We start from the raw sequence: 15,607 nt of genomic DNA, 5'->3' as shown, positions 1-15,607 counted from the left end.
AGGGAGGACAGGAAGTCAGCTCCTGGACACATGTTCAGTGACCTTTGGGTGGGGCACCCACTTCTGAATCTCTTGCCGGTTTTGAGACAATGCAGGGAGGTGGAGGAGCCCCGGAGGCACCTGTCACAGGATCACTCAGCTGCGGGAGCTGCTGACTCACTGATGGGGAGCAGGTCAACTTGCTGGGAGGAATAGGAAATTTTGGAAGTGGCAGAAGGCAAAACGGGGTGCGGAGGGGCCAGTACTGAGTGGAGAGACAAGGGGTGCAAAGGTCATGCACTTGTAACAAATCATAATCTGAGCCCTGTATTTCAAAAGGAGCTGTATCTGCGGGGTCTGACACTCAAATATTTCATTCTAGCGTGGTAGGCACATTTGCATTCGATAAAGCACGAGGCTCCATTGCTTTTGAGGAAAGCCACATTTAATAAGCGTTCGAACCAGTATCGACCAGCCAACACCCCTTGTATAGGATTCTGAGGCTATAAGGGATTGTAGATTTCATATAGTTAATCCTCCATCCCATAATATGATTCCAGTAACGATCTTTCTCTTTGATCCCGCCGCTGACATTTACCCAAGAAGAGTTCCCCATTCAGAATCAACAACGTCTTATAATGATGCAATGGAGAACATGGACAACAAAATTAACTTAGTAGATGGCAAATGAAGGCATCCCTCTTCTCTAGCTTAATCAATCATTACTTTTGTTTAACATTCCTTACCAAGAAAGAAAGAAACAATCCACACAGTCAAAATGCGTTTGATCACACCAAGAATGATCATAAGCATTTATGCCCAGATGGAACAGTGCCACAAAGGGCACCCTGCCTAAAAAAGAGGGCCAGCCAGGGCACAATAATTGATCCATTGACCTGAAAATGATTCCAGAATGGAGTCAGTGCCTTTCAAACAAGGCAATACATTTAGGAAATACAGCTTCCTGGTGGCTGGTATCATGGTGCCCGCTGAAAGCAAGCACACCCAGAAGTCCATGTGCCACTAGCCCGCACGCTGCAGACACTGTGAAAGCTCTTAGATTTTCTTCCTTCGATTTGTTTAGGAAACTTAACAGCATTAAATTGATTAAGTAGACTGCAAAAGGGCTCTGTTGTTTAAAGTTTCCTTTTTCTAAGGACATCAAGGCCATGGAATTTTGCCATTGCCTGGACCCAAAAGGCATAAAATTATGCGACACCCCTGACACTGCTTTTACTGAGTGTGCAATCCGGGGAAGCTCCTTTTCAGCAGTTTTCTCCAGAGCAGATCAATTTAAGAAGCAGTTACCATCAATGCAATTATGTGCCCCTGAGCTCCTGAACACTGGTTGGATGTGTGCCATTGAGATAAGGCTAGGCCCTTTTAAAAGCAACGACACGTCAGTGAAAGGAAAGCATGTAGAAATTGTGTCCTCAACAATACATTTCAGGAGACCAAGCAGCTGAGCCAAATTTCACACACACACACACACACACGCACACACACACACGAATGATATAACAAAAAGGTGTGATATGAGCCTGTTCAAGCAAGGTAAGGCATAAAATTCAAGTATAACACGCTGACCATATGGCCTTCTTTCTCAAGAAGACAATGCTCTTCTAATAATTAAATCCCACATATTATTTTAAGCTATTTATCTGTACATCAGAAATAATTTTTAAAAAGTTTTGTACTCACCGAGGGAGAGTGAAGGCTATAGTCTGAAAAAGAAAGAAGAAAAAAAAAGTTAGTTTTCTGGTTAACAGGAGTTGGCTGCTAATTCTAGCCATTTCCTTCTGTACAGCACTAGTCAACTATCCCATTTTTACTTAATTGTTCAGGGTCTTCTGGAGACCTCTTTATCTAGATGATACTTGTTTTGGCTGCAATCATCAGCTTTTAACCATGTGCTGCCCCAAACTTTAAAACAACCTCTAATGGTCAGTTGATGGTGGGGTGTGGCCACTGACCTAGCCCCCATGATGCTCCATCAGTCAGCTGCTTCTGCTGTGGCCTATAGGGTTCCCTCCCCTTGAAGTAGTTTCTTTAGCCCATCCTCCCCGCAAAAGAGCCTTTTACAACCCGGTCTGGGGCAGCTCCCTTTCTCCAGCTTTCTAGCTTAATCATTATCTAGCCTGATCATTCCCATTAATTAATTAATTATTATTATTATATTTTTGAGATGGAGTCTTGCTCTGTCGCCCAGGCTGGAGTGCAATGGAGTGATCTCAGCTCACTGCAACCTTCACCTCCCAGTTCAAGCGATTCTCCTGCCTCAGCCTCCTGAGTAGCCAGGACTACAGGTATTTGCCACCATGCCCTGCTAATTTTTATATTTTTAGTAGAGACGAGGTTTCACCATGTTGGCCAGGCTGGTCTTGAACTCCTGGCCCCAAGTGATCTGCTCGCCTTGGGCTCCCAAAGTGCTGGGATTACAGGCATGAGCCTCCATGCCCAGGCTCCCATTAAATTAACTCTCATGTTATTATTTTTTTTTAAAAAACAGTTTTATTGAGACATAATTTTCATACCATAAAGTTCACTTGTTTAAAGTGTACAGTTCAATCGTTTTTAGTATATTCACCCAACTTGAAACTATCAATGTAATCTAATATTAGAACATTTTCATCATTCAAAAAGAAACCCCACACCCACTATTAGCTCACTAGCTCCCAAGCTCCATCCTGTCCCCAGCCCCTGGCAACACCAATCTACTTTCTGTCTTTATGGATTGGCCTATTCTGAGTATTTCATATAAATGGACTCACACTATATATGGCCTTCTGTGACTGGGTTCTTTCACTTATAATAGCATTATGTTTTTGAGACTTATCCCTATTGTAGCATGTACCAGTACTTCATTTCTTTTAATGGCTGAATAATATTCCATTGCATGGCTATACCACATTTTGTTGACCCATTCTTCAGTGGATGAATTTAACTCGCTTGTTCTGTTCTGAGTGGTCAGCATGGCAGCCTCACATTGGGATTATTGATTAGGCTGCTATCTACCTGTGAATGAGACCTTGCTCAGTCGTCACTGCATGTCTGCACTGGTGAAGGGTGGAAGCATGTTTTGATTGTTACTATTTTTAAATGGTGAATGCAGTACATGATGTTTTCCACTAAAATAGACTACTTGCTATCTTAGTCCCGACAAAACTAGGTATCTTAAATCAAATCAAATAAAGACTCTACAGCACACAATTAAAAGTTGTTATAAATTGTTATATTTAAAAAAATTGTTTAAATGTATATTGTTATACATTTAAAAGCTGATCCATGAGATGTGTTTGAAACCCAAGAAGCAGAAAAAATACTTGTGGTTACTAAGGAATTTTAAGTCTATTTGGGCAAACCTACACCTCAAATTATTCTTAATGGTGAAAGACTTAATACTTCTCCCCAGTACTGGGAACAAAGCAAGGATTTGTCCCACTCCTATTTAACATTATCCTGGAAATCATAGCCAATGCACTAAGTTAGGAAAAAGAATTAAAAGACATAAGCATTGAAAAGAAAAAAAATAAAACTTTATTCTCAGATGACATAATAGTCTACAGGCGATATATGAGTTAAGGTCACAAGGTGCAAAGTTACTAATACAGAAAATAAAGATTTGTATATACTAACAACAATTATAAATGAAATGTAAAAGACAGTCTATATAATGCCAAAGCATCTACTGGGGCAGCTATATAAAACAACTGGGGAAAATCTGTTGAGTAACATATTAAAGAACAGAGGGTTTCCAGGGTGCAGTGGAACCCAGTATAACATAGAGCATGATGGCAGGGAATTGAGAGGGCATCGGTTTTTGGGCAAGAAATGATTACTTGAGGATCACTGCACATAGAGGAACTGCTTTTTTGTAGGAATAACTTATTACAAGAGTCCATCCTTTCCACTCCCCAAAATGAACCAGAAATGATGCTAAAAAGAGTGACTCATGATGTTTGACTGGGGCCAAGCAAGGGGAGAAGCCAGGAATGGAAGTTATACCTCCAATATCTCAAGAGGATTGATAGAAATGATCAATCTTCCAATGCAATGTTGATTCCTTTTAATGTAAAATAAAACCCATTCCTATGCAGAAGTTTCTGGAGCAGGGCTGCAGACAGTGGCAGCAGGCTTGAGTCAAACCAGACTAAAACCACATGGGAAAAGACCAATTTTGGTAGAACCTGTTGGCACTTTGCCAATGGTTGCACGATTGACAACCTCAATCAAACATAAATCATAGTTTGAAATTAAACTTGCAGCTAATTTTTACAAAATAAGGCAAGAATACACTGAACTCTTGCCTTATTGTGCAGTGGTGCAATCATGGCTCACTGCAGCCTCAACCTCCTGGACTCAAGCAGTCCTCTTGCCTCAGCCTCCCAAGTAGCTGGGACTACAGGTGTGCACTACCACATTCTGCTAATTTTAGTACTACAAATAGATCATGTAATTTATTGGTCTGTGGCTCACACATGATAGTAGGAAACCACAACTATCAGTTTCTTAAAGAATTAGAGCAAAAACCAATCATAATGTTCTCTAAAGTAAACCTTTACCAAGTGAAGACTTCCATTGGGCCAACACTGTGATGCTGACGGCTGCTGTAATATTGAGCCATAAGTTCGAAACTGTGAAAGAGGCACATTTAAAAGCTGGGGGTTGGGAAGGTTGGTTTGAGCAGACAGATCCACGAAGTGGGGTCAGTGAGAAGCTGACACAACATCCTTCCACTCACGGGAAAGCTTCCTGTTGTTCTCTTGAACATTGTCGTCCTCCAGCAAGGGGAAGGAGAGATGAGCTTAGATTTCTCGGGCTGTGGAGTGCCTTGGGCGCTGCTTATGGTGTCTCTCCCACATCTAACAACTATCCTAGTAGGTAAGGCAAGACCCACTTTATTATTTTTAAATTTTTATTTGTTTATTTATTTTTTGAGATGGAGTCTCGCTCTGTAACCCAGGCTGGAGTGCAGTAGCGGGATCTTGGCTCACTGCAGCCCCCGCCTCCTGGGTTCAAGTGATTCTCCTGCCTCAGCCTCCTGAGTAGCTGGGATTACAGGCACGCACCACCACACCTGGCTAACTTCTGTATATTTAGTAGAGATGGAGTTTCAGCATGTTAGCCAGGCTGGTCTCCAACTCCTGACCTAAAGTGATCCACCCTCCTCAGCCTCCCAGAGGGCTGGGATTACAGGTGTGAGTCACCAAGCCCGGTCGGCGAGACCCACTTTAAAGATGAGGACACTGAGGCTTGGTGAGGCTCTAGGCTCGCATCACAGAGTGAGGAGACAGGGCAGCGGTGATGCCGGCCTGGGGCTGCTGAGCCCACTCCTGGCTAGGCCTCCCAGAGGAAGCCATCCTACATTGCAATGTACATTTGTCTGCTTGTTTTATTTTATTTTTTTTCTTAAATTGAGACAGGGTCCCACTGTATAGTCCAGGCTGGAGTGCAGTGGCACGATCATATCTCACTGTAGCCTTGACCTCCTGGGCTCAAGCAGTCTTTCTGCCTCAGCCACCCCCCGAATAGCTGGGACTACAGGTGTGCACCACCATGTCCCACTAATTCTGTATTTTTTGTAGAGACAGGGTCTCCTGATGTTGCCCAGACTGGTCTCGAACTCCTGGGCTCAAGCGACCCAGCCACCTTGGCCTCCCAAAGTGCTGGCATTACAGGCGTGAGCCACTATGCCCAGTCTTGTCTGCTTGTTCTTTTTGTTTTTGTTTTGTTTTGCTTCTTTTGTCTATATCTCCTTCCTCCCAGTGAAGCTGTAATTCCTTTAGTGTAGGAATGGTGTAGGAAAGGCATTCTGCGGATGGCAATAATGATACCGGATTATTCCTTAAAATCCTTTCCAGTCCTAGAGAGTGCTCCATTATGTTCTCTCCTCCAGAAAGGACAGCTCTGGGATGGCCATATATTTACTGTGGAAGAAGTGGGTCTTTGGAAGTAGCCTGCCCCACAGAGGCCTGGACAAGCCTGGCCACAGAGTTGGAGCTTTGGCTGGAGCTTTGGCTGGTGAGTCCCTGGAGCTCACAGCTGCAGCCACTCTACTTCCAGGGAACAGAGGCAGGGAGGAAGCCGACAAGGCCCTGGGAAAAAGACAGGGTGACAACATCGGAACAGGGGAAATCCACCCTTAGGAAAGGGGGCAGGGGCAGGCAAGGTCAGGCCAGTGAGGGCGCCCACAGGAAGTGGCCGGGCTGCTGGGTTGGGTCCTGATTACTCACAAGATATGGAAAGACCGAGCGACGTTATTGTGCATCCTAGCCCTGCAAAGAAGAAAATAAAACTACAGCATTTAGAATCAGTCCCTTGGAACTATTCCATTTAAGGGAAACATTCAAATTACTTCTGAGATGAACAGGACTGGCCAATCTTTCCAAACTCAGACAAAAGGAAAATGCCTTTTACACACAACCTTGGCCTGAAGCATCATAAGCATTCGAGTGGGCAGAATGTAGGTTGCTAAGCGGGTGGGTAGCATGCGTATCTCCAAGCTAGTCTTTTAAATGAGTGGCAACCTTGAAAAATTTTTTGGAAGTGCATTTACATTTTATTTTAACATGTTTACTTACATGTTTCTATGTGTATATCTAAAATGTGAACTTTTCATGATGCATTACAATTTTATAAAGAAAGAATACAAGAAGAAAACTCCACTTCATGCAGTTAAGTGCCAGAGATACTGACCTTGAAGCAGTCTTACTGTGAACGACCAGCCCCCGGAGCCAAGTTCCTCAATCCTGGCTGCCTTCTCTTGGACTCCAGTTTTTCCCTAAAGACACTGAGTTGTCCTGATCAATTAGAGCACTGGGGTAGCAAGAACTGTCATTCACCCTCAATCACAGTAACACTCAAGCACCACGACTATGACCATTACTTTAGATGGACTGGTCAAAGAGCAGGATCATTACTCCAAATGAAAAAATAACAGAGACCTCATCACTTGAATTAAGTGCAGTGGGAATGGACAGAACTGCAGCCATGGCCCCTGCGGCTGTCTCTGCATTCTATCGGACAACTTCATTCTGCTTCCAGTGGGTAATTCAAATGATGGAAGAAAGCAAAACGTTTCTGAATCATCTAGGCTTCAGATTCGCACTGATGTCATACTCACAGCTTCCTTGTTTACCTTCCAGGCAACAGTAAAGCTGTTAATGTCTATATTTTCTAATGCATGAAAGACAGGACAGAAGGAGCTACTGAACCCAGGGGAGGGAGCCCTCCCTGACATGAAGGAGTTTAGTAGAATCTTATCTGCCTACCCCACAGCCTTAAACCACCTTGAAAAGGAGATGAAATCTTTAAAACAATGTTGCTAAGCCTGGGGGAAAAAAAAGACCCATTTTTCTCAACCATCGTTTTTGCCAGTCTATGACAGATGAGCAGGACTTCTAAATATTTGGCAACTTTTAGAAATTATTCATGGGCAGCTGCTCAGCACAGATCCACGTGCATCCCTGCCTGCCTCTTAAACTCCCTCCTCCCCCGACCAAGGCACACACTCTCTAATTATTCCACGGTTGAGGCACCCTCTTTGGATTAGGAAACATGCAAATTAGAAAGCCAGACAAATCCTCCTTTGCAAGTACGAGTGTCTGCTGGTTTGCATACTGCCTCGTCTGGCTATGCCATTATTATCAGCATCAAATTTGGAAACATGGCAATTTGATTCCAGGCTCCCTTCTGAGGTGTAGGGGTGCCCTCCAAGTCCCAGAGGGGAGAGCTATGAATTTGTTCACCTCTTGGTGCTGGGCATGGACACTTCTCAGATAGTGACAGTCACTGTCATGTTTTTTAAAAAAATCTTTGCCCGATGAGTAGCTTCTTGGCAGGGGCTCTAGTGTTTGAGGACAGGGATGGATAGTGTTAACAGCCACCAAGAGAAGACCCTTGCAGAAGAAACAGCCACTGTAAGGACAGGAACTTCATGCCAGACTCCCCGCTAAGCACCCAACAGGGATCACCGCATCCTCTCAATACTCATATGAGGAGTTTGCTATTAGACCCACTTTGCAGAGGGGGAACTGAGGCTCAGAGATATAGGGTAGCTTGCCACAAGGACTCCCCACACTGGGCAGTGCAGTGGGACTCCAGAGGAGCAGTCCTCGAAAACAAGGCCTGTTTTACTCCCCTCTACCTGCCTCACTCCTCCAATTGGGCTCGGACTCTGAAATGTACTCAGGACACGCTTGCTGGGTGCCTGATGCTAATGGTAACTGAACACGCTAAAGATGTTTTTCTTGAGCTAATTCCTTCAGTGAGCCCCAGAGAAGATGATTGATCTCTAATACTCAGATATGTTAAATCAGTGTTTGCAGGTTTTCTTTTTTAGCGTGCCAATTGGAAACACACCTGCCTTTCACCAGGTGACCCTAGGTCTGCGATGAGGCTAAGCATGTGTGTGAAGGGCCTGGTTGGTGATGATCTTGACACTCAGCTGTCCACGGTAACCTGTGGCCAGAGGCCAGGGCAAAGCAATATTCACTAAGGCAGAATGGATGAGCTCTGGCATTAAATAATTATTCAGAAAGATCATTTTATTATGAAATAATAATAATTATTATTCACGAATAAGGGAAATAGCATGTTTGCTGATGAGATTGGCATGGATAAGAAGAGTAGCATGTGCTGGTAAACAGCCCTCTGGATTGCTTAACAGGTTTGGAAGCTCACAGGAAGAGCATCAAGTCAGGCAGACACCACGGTGATCCACCTTCTAGAGGCCGCTCACTCACACAACCATGTCTCATGGGCCTCCAACACAGCACAGTCTCCCTGCTTCCCTCATGCTGCTCCCTGCCCCACAAAGCCTCAGTCTCACCCAAACCCACTAGACGCCAGGTGATCCAGTAGGTCAAGTCCTACTCTCTCCTTGACATCTTTTCTGAGCCCTCTGGGCTGCCCTGGTTGTATCCCTCCTGGTGCCTAGCTGTTCCCTGCCCGCCCCTTCCATCTTTATGTGTCTTCACATCTCTACACCAACACCGTACAGTAGGACCCTGGATTAACATTAAGGATGTTTTCTGCCATTTCAGCTGCCCTATGAGGTGGGGAGGTATGATCCACATTTTACAGATGACGAAGGCAGGTGCAGACCCTCCCCAAAGACAGAGCATCCATGGCTAATTTGGTGATTTCTGAATAGAAACCCTGTTATCTCTAGCTTGAACATCTTTAGTATATGAAAAGTTCTGCGCATGTACCAGAAACTCAAAAAATACTAATTGAATGAGTACATCAATATGCTGAACCAGCCATTTAACATTAGTGAGCATCTACTATGTGCTATTTCTGTGCCAATTGCTTAGGATTTAGAGATTAAAAAAAATACATGGACAGAACCTCAACCTCCTTACCCTAAAAGAAGTCCAGAGGACAGACTTATAAACAGATCATTGAAATGCAGGGGTGAGCAGTGCTAGGTCATGGCAAGCCCAGGCGCCATGAAAGATGGAAGCAGAACACTAACCTGTGTTTGGCCAAAGTTAGGTCATCTTTCTCAAGAAGAAAATTCCCAGGAAGAACACATGAACAAAAGCAAGGAAGCCAGAGAGTGTATGGAACATTCTGGAAATGGCAAATAAGTTGGATTCTGGCTTTGACCTTGGAACAAGTCACAACAGTTTTGAGCCTAAGTTTCTTCATCTGTGAAATAGAGATAATAAAATTTCCTGCTGGGTTAGTAAAGGAGGTAAGGACCCGACACAGAACTCAGTATAAGGCCTGGACCCAATAAATCACTGCTGTGAGCCTGGGATGTGTGGTGGGCAGATCCCGGAATGCTGCAGAGACCTTTGGCTTTGGGCTGAAGCCACAAGGGGGCTGCAGAAGTCTGCAAGTCTGGACGTTCCCATTCTGCTCTCTGCAAAGAAGGTCACTGTGATGGCTGCAGAGAAGAATAAGGGACAGGACCATGTTAAGTGTGGACTGTGGATTCCTGACTAATGAGGCCACACCTGTGGTCCAGATGCAGGATGAAAACGTGTTCTCAAGGGCAGTGGTGGGCGGCCGGGGAGGGGGCAGCTATTTAACGATGGAGGAAGCAGAGCTCACAAGCTTTGGAGACATGTGAGAAGTGGGGAAAAGGGAAGGAAGCTAAGCGTGACCGTGGGCTTGGCTTGGGGGCCTGGGTGAAGCGTTGCCATTGACAGAGGTGGGGTTCAGGCGCAGAGCTATCAGAAAGTGATGCATCCTTCACAGGCATGCAGAGGATATTACCGAGAGACTAAGAAAATACATTAGCATGAGAAAAGGGGAGACCCATCCTGAAAACAGATCAATTTTTTTTTTCAGGAATATGGTACTCAGAGCAGAGATGTTTGTTAGATATTCCTCAGGAAGACTTTGAAAACTAGGAAAGCTGATGAATGAAAAATCTGCCCATCAACTAGCCACTTTGCTGAAACATTTGTAAATATTACTGTTTTAATGATCCTCCACCCCACAACAACTGGCTGATCTGAACCATTTAAACTAGTTCATAAATAAGAATCCCTATAAAATGCACAAAAAAGAGGCTAGCTTGAAAACAAATGAGAGATAACAGAGAAGATTCTAGGTATCTGTTATATTGTCTTGAAGAGGAAAAGCTACATGTCTCCATTTAAAATAGAGCTCATAATAAAAGGTAAGCTGTCAGGGGATTCACAAATCACTGTGCTCCTAACAGAAATGTGTCTAGGCTTGATACACATTGCTGAGGACAAGCACCTATTTTTTCCCCACCACTGAAAAAGTTCTGTGAACCAGTAATGAATCCCTCCTCCACATAAAAGAACACTGCAGTATTCATTTAGAAACAAAAACAGCATTATAGCAAAAATATGCAGCGCTCCATTCTGGAACAATATACTGCAACAAAAGTGTAATGTTTGACAGGCATTCTGTTTTGTCTACCTAGAAAGGTCAGCTCTCCTCTTCCACTACTAAGCAGTGCATCCATCATTCTCAAGGAAAATTATTTTCTTTCTTTACAACTCAAGGAATCATCCCAAAGTGTATGTGCTCGAGCCGCTGCACCACACAGCCAGACAGTCCCAGGCCTCTGTGTGATGTGGAGACATTAAAGGCCGGCGGTAGAGGGAGCTGATGTGTGTCTGCTCATACCTGCAGAACCCCAGGCCTCCCACCTGCCACCTGCATGGCTGCTGGTCTCTCCTGTAATCCATAGTCCAAGGGAGGGAGAAGCAGCAGCGTGTGCTCTCCAGCCAGATCCCTGCCCACTGGGTGACCTTGGGCAGCCCCTCCACCTCTCTGTGCTTCAATGGTCACTACACATGAGGTCACCAATACTTGCTGATGATCCATAGCGTCATGGTAATGATCCAGTGAGAGAATGTTGGGTGGAGGAGCTTGGAAACAGAGGAGGGTAAAGCCCAGGTAAGGACAGAAAGGCTACTGTTCGCACACTGGGGTTGGCCCTGGGTGGGGCCACATCTAGCACTGCCTTGCTACCTAATAATCACATTTATGAGGACAAATGGTCCTTGGGGCACGTGCTAGACACTGTACATACAGGATCCTGTCTGATCCTCACGGCCACCCTGAAGTAACATGTGTGAAGTCACATGGTCAATAAGAGGTTGAGCCAGAAATCAAATCCAGCCAGATCTGACTCCAAATCCCATGTTCTATGCCACTGGGCAATAATGTCCTCAACATTAGGAAAACCCTGGGCCCTTGGTGCCTGGGCCGGGAATTGCTTCCTGGGAGAGAAGCCGGGTGTGGGGGAGCAGTCCCCAGGCAGTGGTCGGGGAAGTGGTCACTGCCCAGCCGACCACAGATAGGACACTGACAAGGATTCCTCCTCCCCCATGTTACCCTCATGGTCAGGCAGCATCATGGCTTCAAAGCGCACAGTTTATCTGATGTGCCCCTGCCTGGGATGCTGAAATCCATCTTCCCGCCCAGCCCCAAACTCATCTAAGAGTCACGAGCAAATTGAAGAAAAGTTTCTGCTGGGCTTCTATAAACTAGGCTGGGTCTCTGAAAAGGTAAAAGCTCTGGAAGTTGAATTTAGGAAAACTGCATGAAGTTCAATGCTGTGCCTGAATCTGCCAGGAGGTCTGAGGTCTGAAAGTGCTAAGGGAAAGCTCTCCTGGTACCCATAGCCATCCCAGCAGGAACCACTGACTGGCCTGAGGGAGCCACCCACGTGGCTGGCCGGGATCTGTAGCCAATGGAGAGTTAAGAGTCTCCTTCTAGAGCTGCCAAGATTCTAATAAACCTCCTTCTGTTCAAACTAAACTGCAAATCGCACACACTGTAGACTTTCCCCAGGAACTGCCTTGTGAGGGGCAAGCGCTCACTGCAGGCCGGGATGGGCACACATCTGATCTTCCTTACTCCAGTGCCCATTCTCTAAAGGAACTGGAATGCGCTAGTACCTGCAAGGACAGCAAGGCCGGGGCACCGTGCACGGGGCTCTCGAATCTCAGGACGGCACCGAGTGAAAACACTGGGCAGGCTTCATCTCACCGACTCCTCCATACAGTGCGGAGAGCTGAGAAGGGCCCTCCCTGCCTTCCAGAGGAGGAAGCAGAAGCATTGAGAACATGGAGACGCCCTCCAGGGGGTGCCAATCCCCACCCTACCCCAGGTCTCTTACCGTAAGACCCGCGTTCCCAACAGCTCCCTGATACTTCGTCTTGGGCTGGACTCCCTATGCCCACTGGGGTCCTTTTTTGCGATGTGAATGTTTGAAGTGAACCATTTGTTCAAATGTGCCAGCCCCAGTGTGAGTGTCACATTAGCCTTGTATGGACACTTGACAACATGAAGCTCTCAGTCAGGTCATATGGAGACTCCCGATCTAACTTTCAGTTCAGTGAGACTTACAGGCAGGGTCTCTGCATGGGACAAAGGACACAGAGACCTCTGCCGCTATGTGTAGACAGTGAGCACCTTCCTGGCTCTGCCACAGATATGGGACAGGATAATGACTGCAGCTGATTTTGCTACATCAATTAATTTTAATGACATAGAAGCTTATCCAACCATGAGTCCCAGATAAATTTAACCTGGAGGGATGGTTTATTTTTGAAATGACTAAACATTCAAAACATAATTGAAATGAAATGACCTTTCCTCAGTAAATGATTCCTATGATATGAATAAGAATATGATCCACCTAAAATCTTCCATAGTAACAAGGGGAAAATATCAGGTGATCTTTTTTGTGAGCGCAGCCATGATGGAAACTTGAGTGTCCATTAGTCAGCTTAAGTCATTGTAGGATTAACAAAAGAACAGTCCAAACTGTCAGTTTTCAGAGTTTGATATAATAAAATAGGAGTTTTGTAGGAGGTTTGTAGGCATCATTTCATCTGTGGCTCTACTATGTAATCCACTGTTCAGCAGATATTTATCGAATGTCTACTGTGTAGGTGCTTCAGGATACATGAAAAAATGCAACAGATGAGTTATCAATGGTGTGAGGGGAAGGTCTGTACCTGGGGACAGGTAATGAGGGAGGAGAGCTCAGCTGGCCTTACAGGACAAGAAGCCAGTCCTGGGGTGGGTAGAGGGTGGGAGGACATTCTAGGCTTGGAGCTCTGATTCCAACTAATTCTGCAAATACAACCCTTTCATCCGCAAAGCTGTGCTTACACTGAAAAGACCTTACCGTCCTTCCATTGGATTGGCTAGCTTCTGAGACTTAGGGTGCTCTTGGGTGGCAGCTGGGTTCCTGGAGGCCCTGGAGGCTCCCAAGGACCTCATCATTGTGGGGTGCCCCCCACCCAAGTTCCCTCCCTCTTGTGTCTCCCAGCTGCAATATGGGAGTGTGGGCTGGACTTCCAGGCCACTGGGGGCCTGGGAAAACCCCTTGGTTACTGGCTCTTTTTTATGCGTGTGTGTAAGTACTTATATGAAAAACAAAAAAAGAACTCAGCTTCAACATTTTGAACATTCAGCTTGAGGTTACAAAAGAATCCAAATTCTGGAATTTCTGTGCAAAGGGAGAGAGGAGGAGACAGCTTTGCCTCCCCAGCACCAGAGTTTCTGAAGAGCTCGTGACTCAGGGTCCCCACGGCCAGCAGCCTGAGGAGCAAAACCACGGATGCTCCAGAACCAACAGGCTCTTTCATGAAGTGCCGGAGGCACGTGCCAGCATCTCACACAGAATTCACGTTCACCATGATTCTCCAGATGTATAATTTTGTAATAGAAAAGACCCCCAGTCTGACCGTCTCCTTTACATGTGATATGACAAGAACACACACAAAGCTCATGTCTGCATCATGCCCCCCCGCCCCTTTTTTTTTTCTTTTTAGGCAGAGTATCGCTCTGTTGCCAGGGTGGAGTGCAGTGACCCAATCTCGGCTCACTGAAACCTCTGCCTCCCAAGTTCAAGCAATTCTTGTGCCTCAGCCCCTCGAGTAGCTGGGATTACAGGTGTGCACCACCATGCCCAGCTAATTTTTGTATTTTTAGCACAGAGAGGGTTTCACCATATTGGCCAGGCTAGTCTGGGACTCTTGGCCTCAAGTGATCTGCCGGTCTCAGCCTCCCAAAGTGCTGGGATTACAAGTCTAAGCTGCCACACCTGGCCCATCCCCTTTATCCTCATGACGACCCTGCAAAGCCACAAGGATGTCTTCACAGCCCCTGCCCTCTCCACGTCCCGAGCCCAGCAACAGCACTGTGCAGAGTGAATGGAGGATTCCCTTTGTCACTCCAGGCTTGCCCTTTCCATTTACGTTCTTATTATAAGATGTCCAGTAAAAAGAGACGGTGAAAGAAATGGAGCAACAGAATGCAATTCCAGCTCCATGGTGTTCGCCTTCCGAATTTAGTGTTGCACTATCATATCCTCAGATTAGTATTTTTTAAAGGATTGATACATACTATGGAAATAGAAAGGGGAATTCTCCATCTTTTGGGGGTGAAAACCATTGTTGGAAACCGTGACTGAATCATTTAGGCTCGCAAAATAAAGTTGTCTTAGAATGTAACACCAGGAAAGTGTTTATATTTCCTGAAAAACTAGGGACATTCTTTGAATCAGACTAGAACAATATAAGCCATTGTGTTTCATTTTTGCCTTGTCAGCCAGGAAGCTTAAAACAGAACTTAACGCACAATCACAATCACTTCTTATCTCCAGGGAAAGGGAGCTGGCATTTATACTATGGTCTGCTCATGCAAAGTGCTGCCACAACATATTTTTAAACTTAGTGCTCACAACTACCCAGTTATTATTATTCTGACTTCACGGATTAGAAGCCCAGAGTTGAAAGAAGTCAGGAGTTCAGTTATTTGACAAGTGAGCGGTGAAGACAGCATCCATACCTTAATCCACCTGAATTAGGAACCATCCTGATACAACGCTCCTTCCACAAATTGCCTCAAACCTTTCTGTGTGGGAATGAGCATGAATTGCTCAGAAAGAATGATCTGCAGAATGGAGGCTGGAGAGGCCGCCGGCCCTGGGCTCTGTCTGACTGCTCCCAGGACATTGGAGGCAGAACTCGCCAGATGGCCTCAATGGGGAAGCCTTTTTGTTGCATAGACCCTGGGGCTGGAAGGCAGTGATCTATTTGGATTGCTGTGTCTTCACTGGACATCAGGTTTCACACGGTGGCCCTTGTACAAGAGGTCTTGTGAAAGTCACCTTCCT

General features: G+C 45.5%; 1 protein-coding gene across 5 annotated transcripts in view; it reads right to left on the bottom strand.

Annotated features, from left to right (window-relative positions):
• Positions 1 to 15,607, bottom strand: part of PTPRE (protein tyrosine phosphatase receptor type E) — a 187,260-nt gene that overhangs the window by 109,559 nt on the left and 62,094 nt on the right. For 3 of the 5 annotated variants that reach the window (XR_008504941.2, XM_054503952.2, XM_054503953.2), the window contains exons 1-2: positions 11,095 to 11,284; positions 1,681 to 1,703 (exon numbers count right to left, since the gene is read on the bottom strand). Coding sequence is in view for 2 of the 5 variants with exons in the window: in XM_054503952.2 (XP_054359927.2) it covers positions 1,681 to 1,703; positions 11,095 to 11,130 (59 nt within the window). In the remaining 3 variants the exon portion in view is untranslated. Of the gene's footprint in view, positions 1 to 1,680; positions 1,704 to 11,094; positions 11,285 to 15,607 lie in introns of those variants that run through there. The other 2 variants (XM_054503960.2, XM_063670397.1) reach the window with 1 other exon arrangement.

This window comes from Pongo pygmaeus, chromosome 8 (assembly GCF_028885625.2).
Source record: "Pongo pygmaeus isolate AG05252 chromosome 8, NHGRI_mPonPyg2-v2.0_pri, whole genome shotgun sequence".
Classification (NCBI taxonomy): Eukaryota; Metazoa; Chordata; class Mammalia; order Primates; family Hominidae; genus Pongo; species Pongo pygmaeus.
The sequence above is the reverse complement of the archived record's forward strand: the minus strand, read 5'-3'. Positions and strand labels throughout refer to the sequence as shown.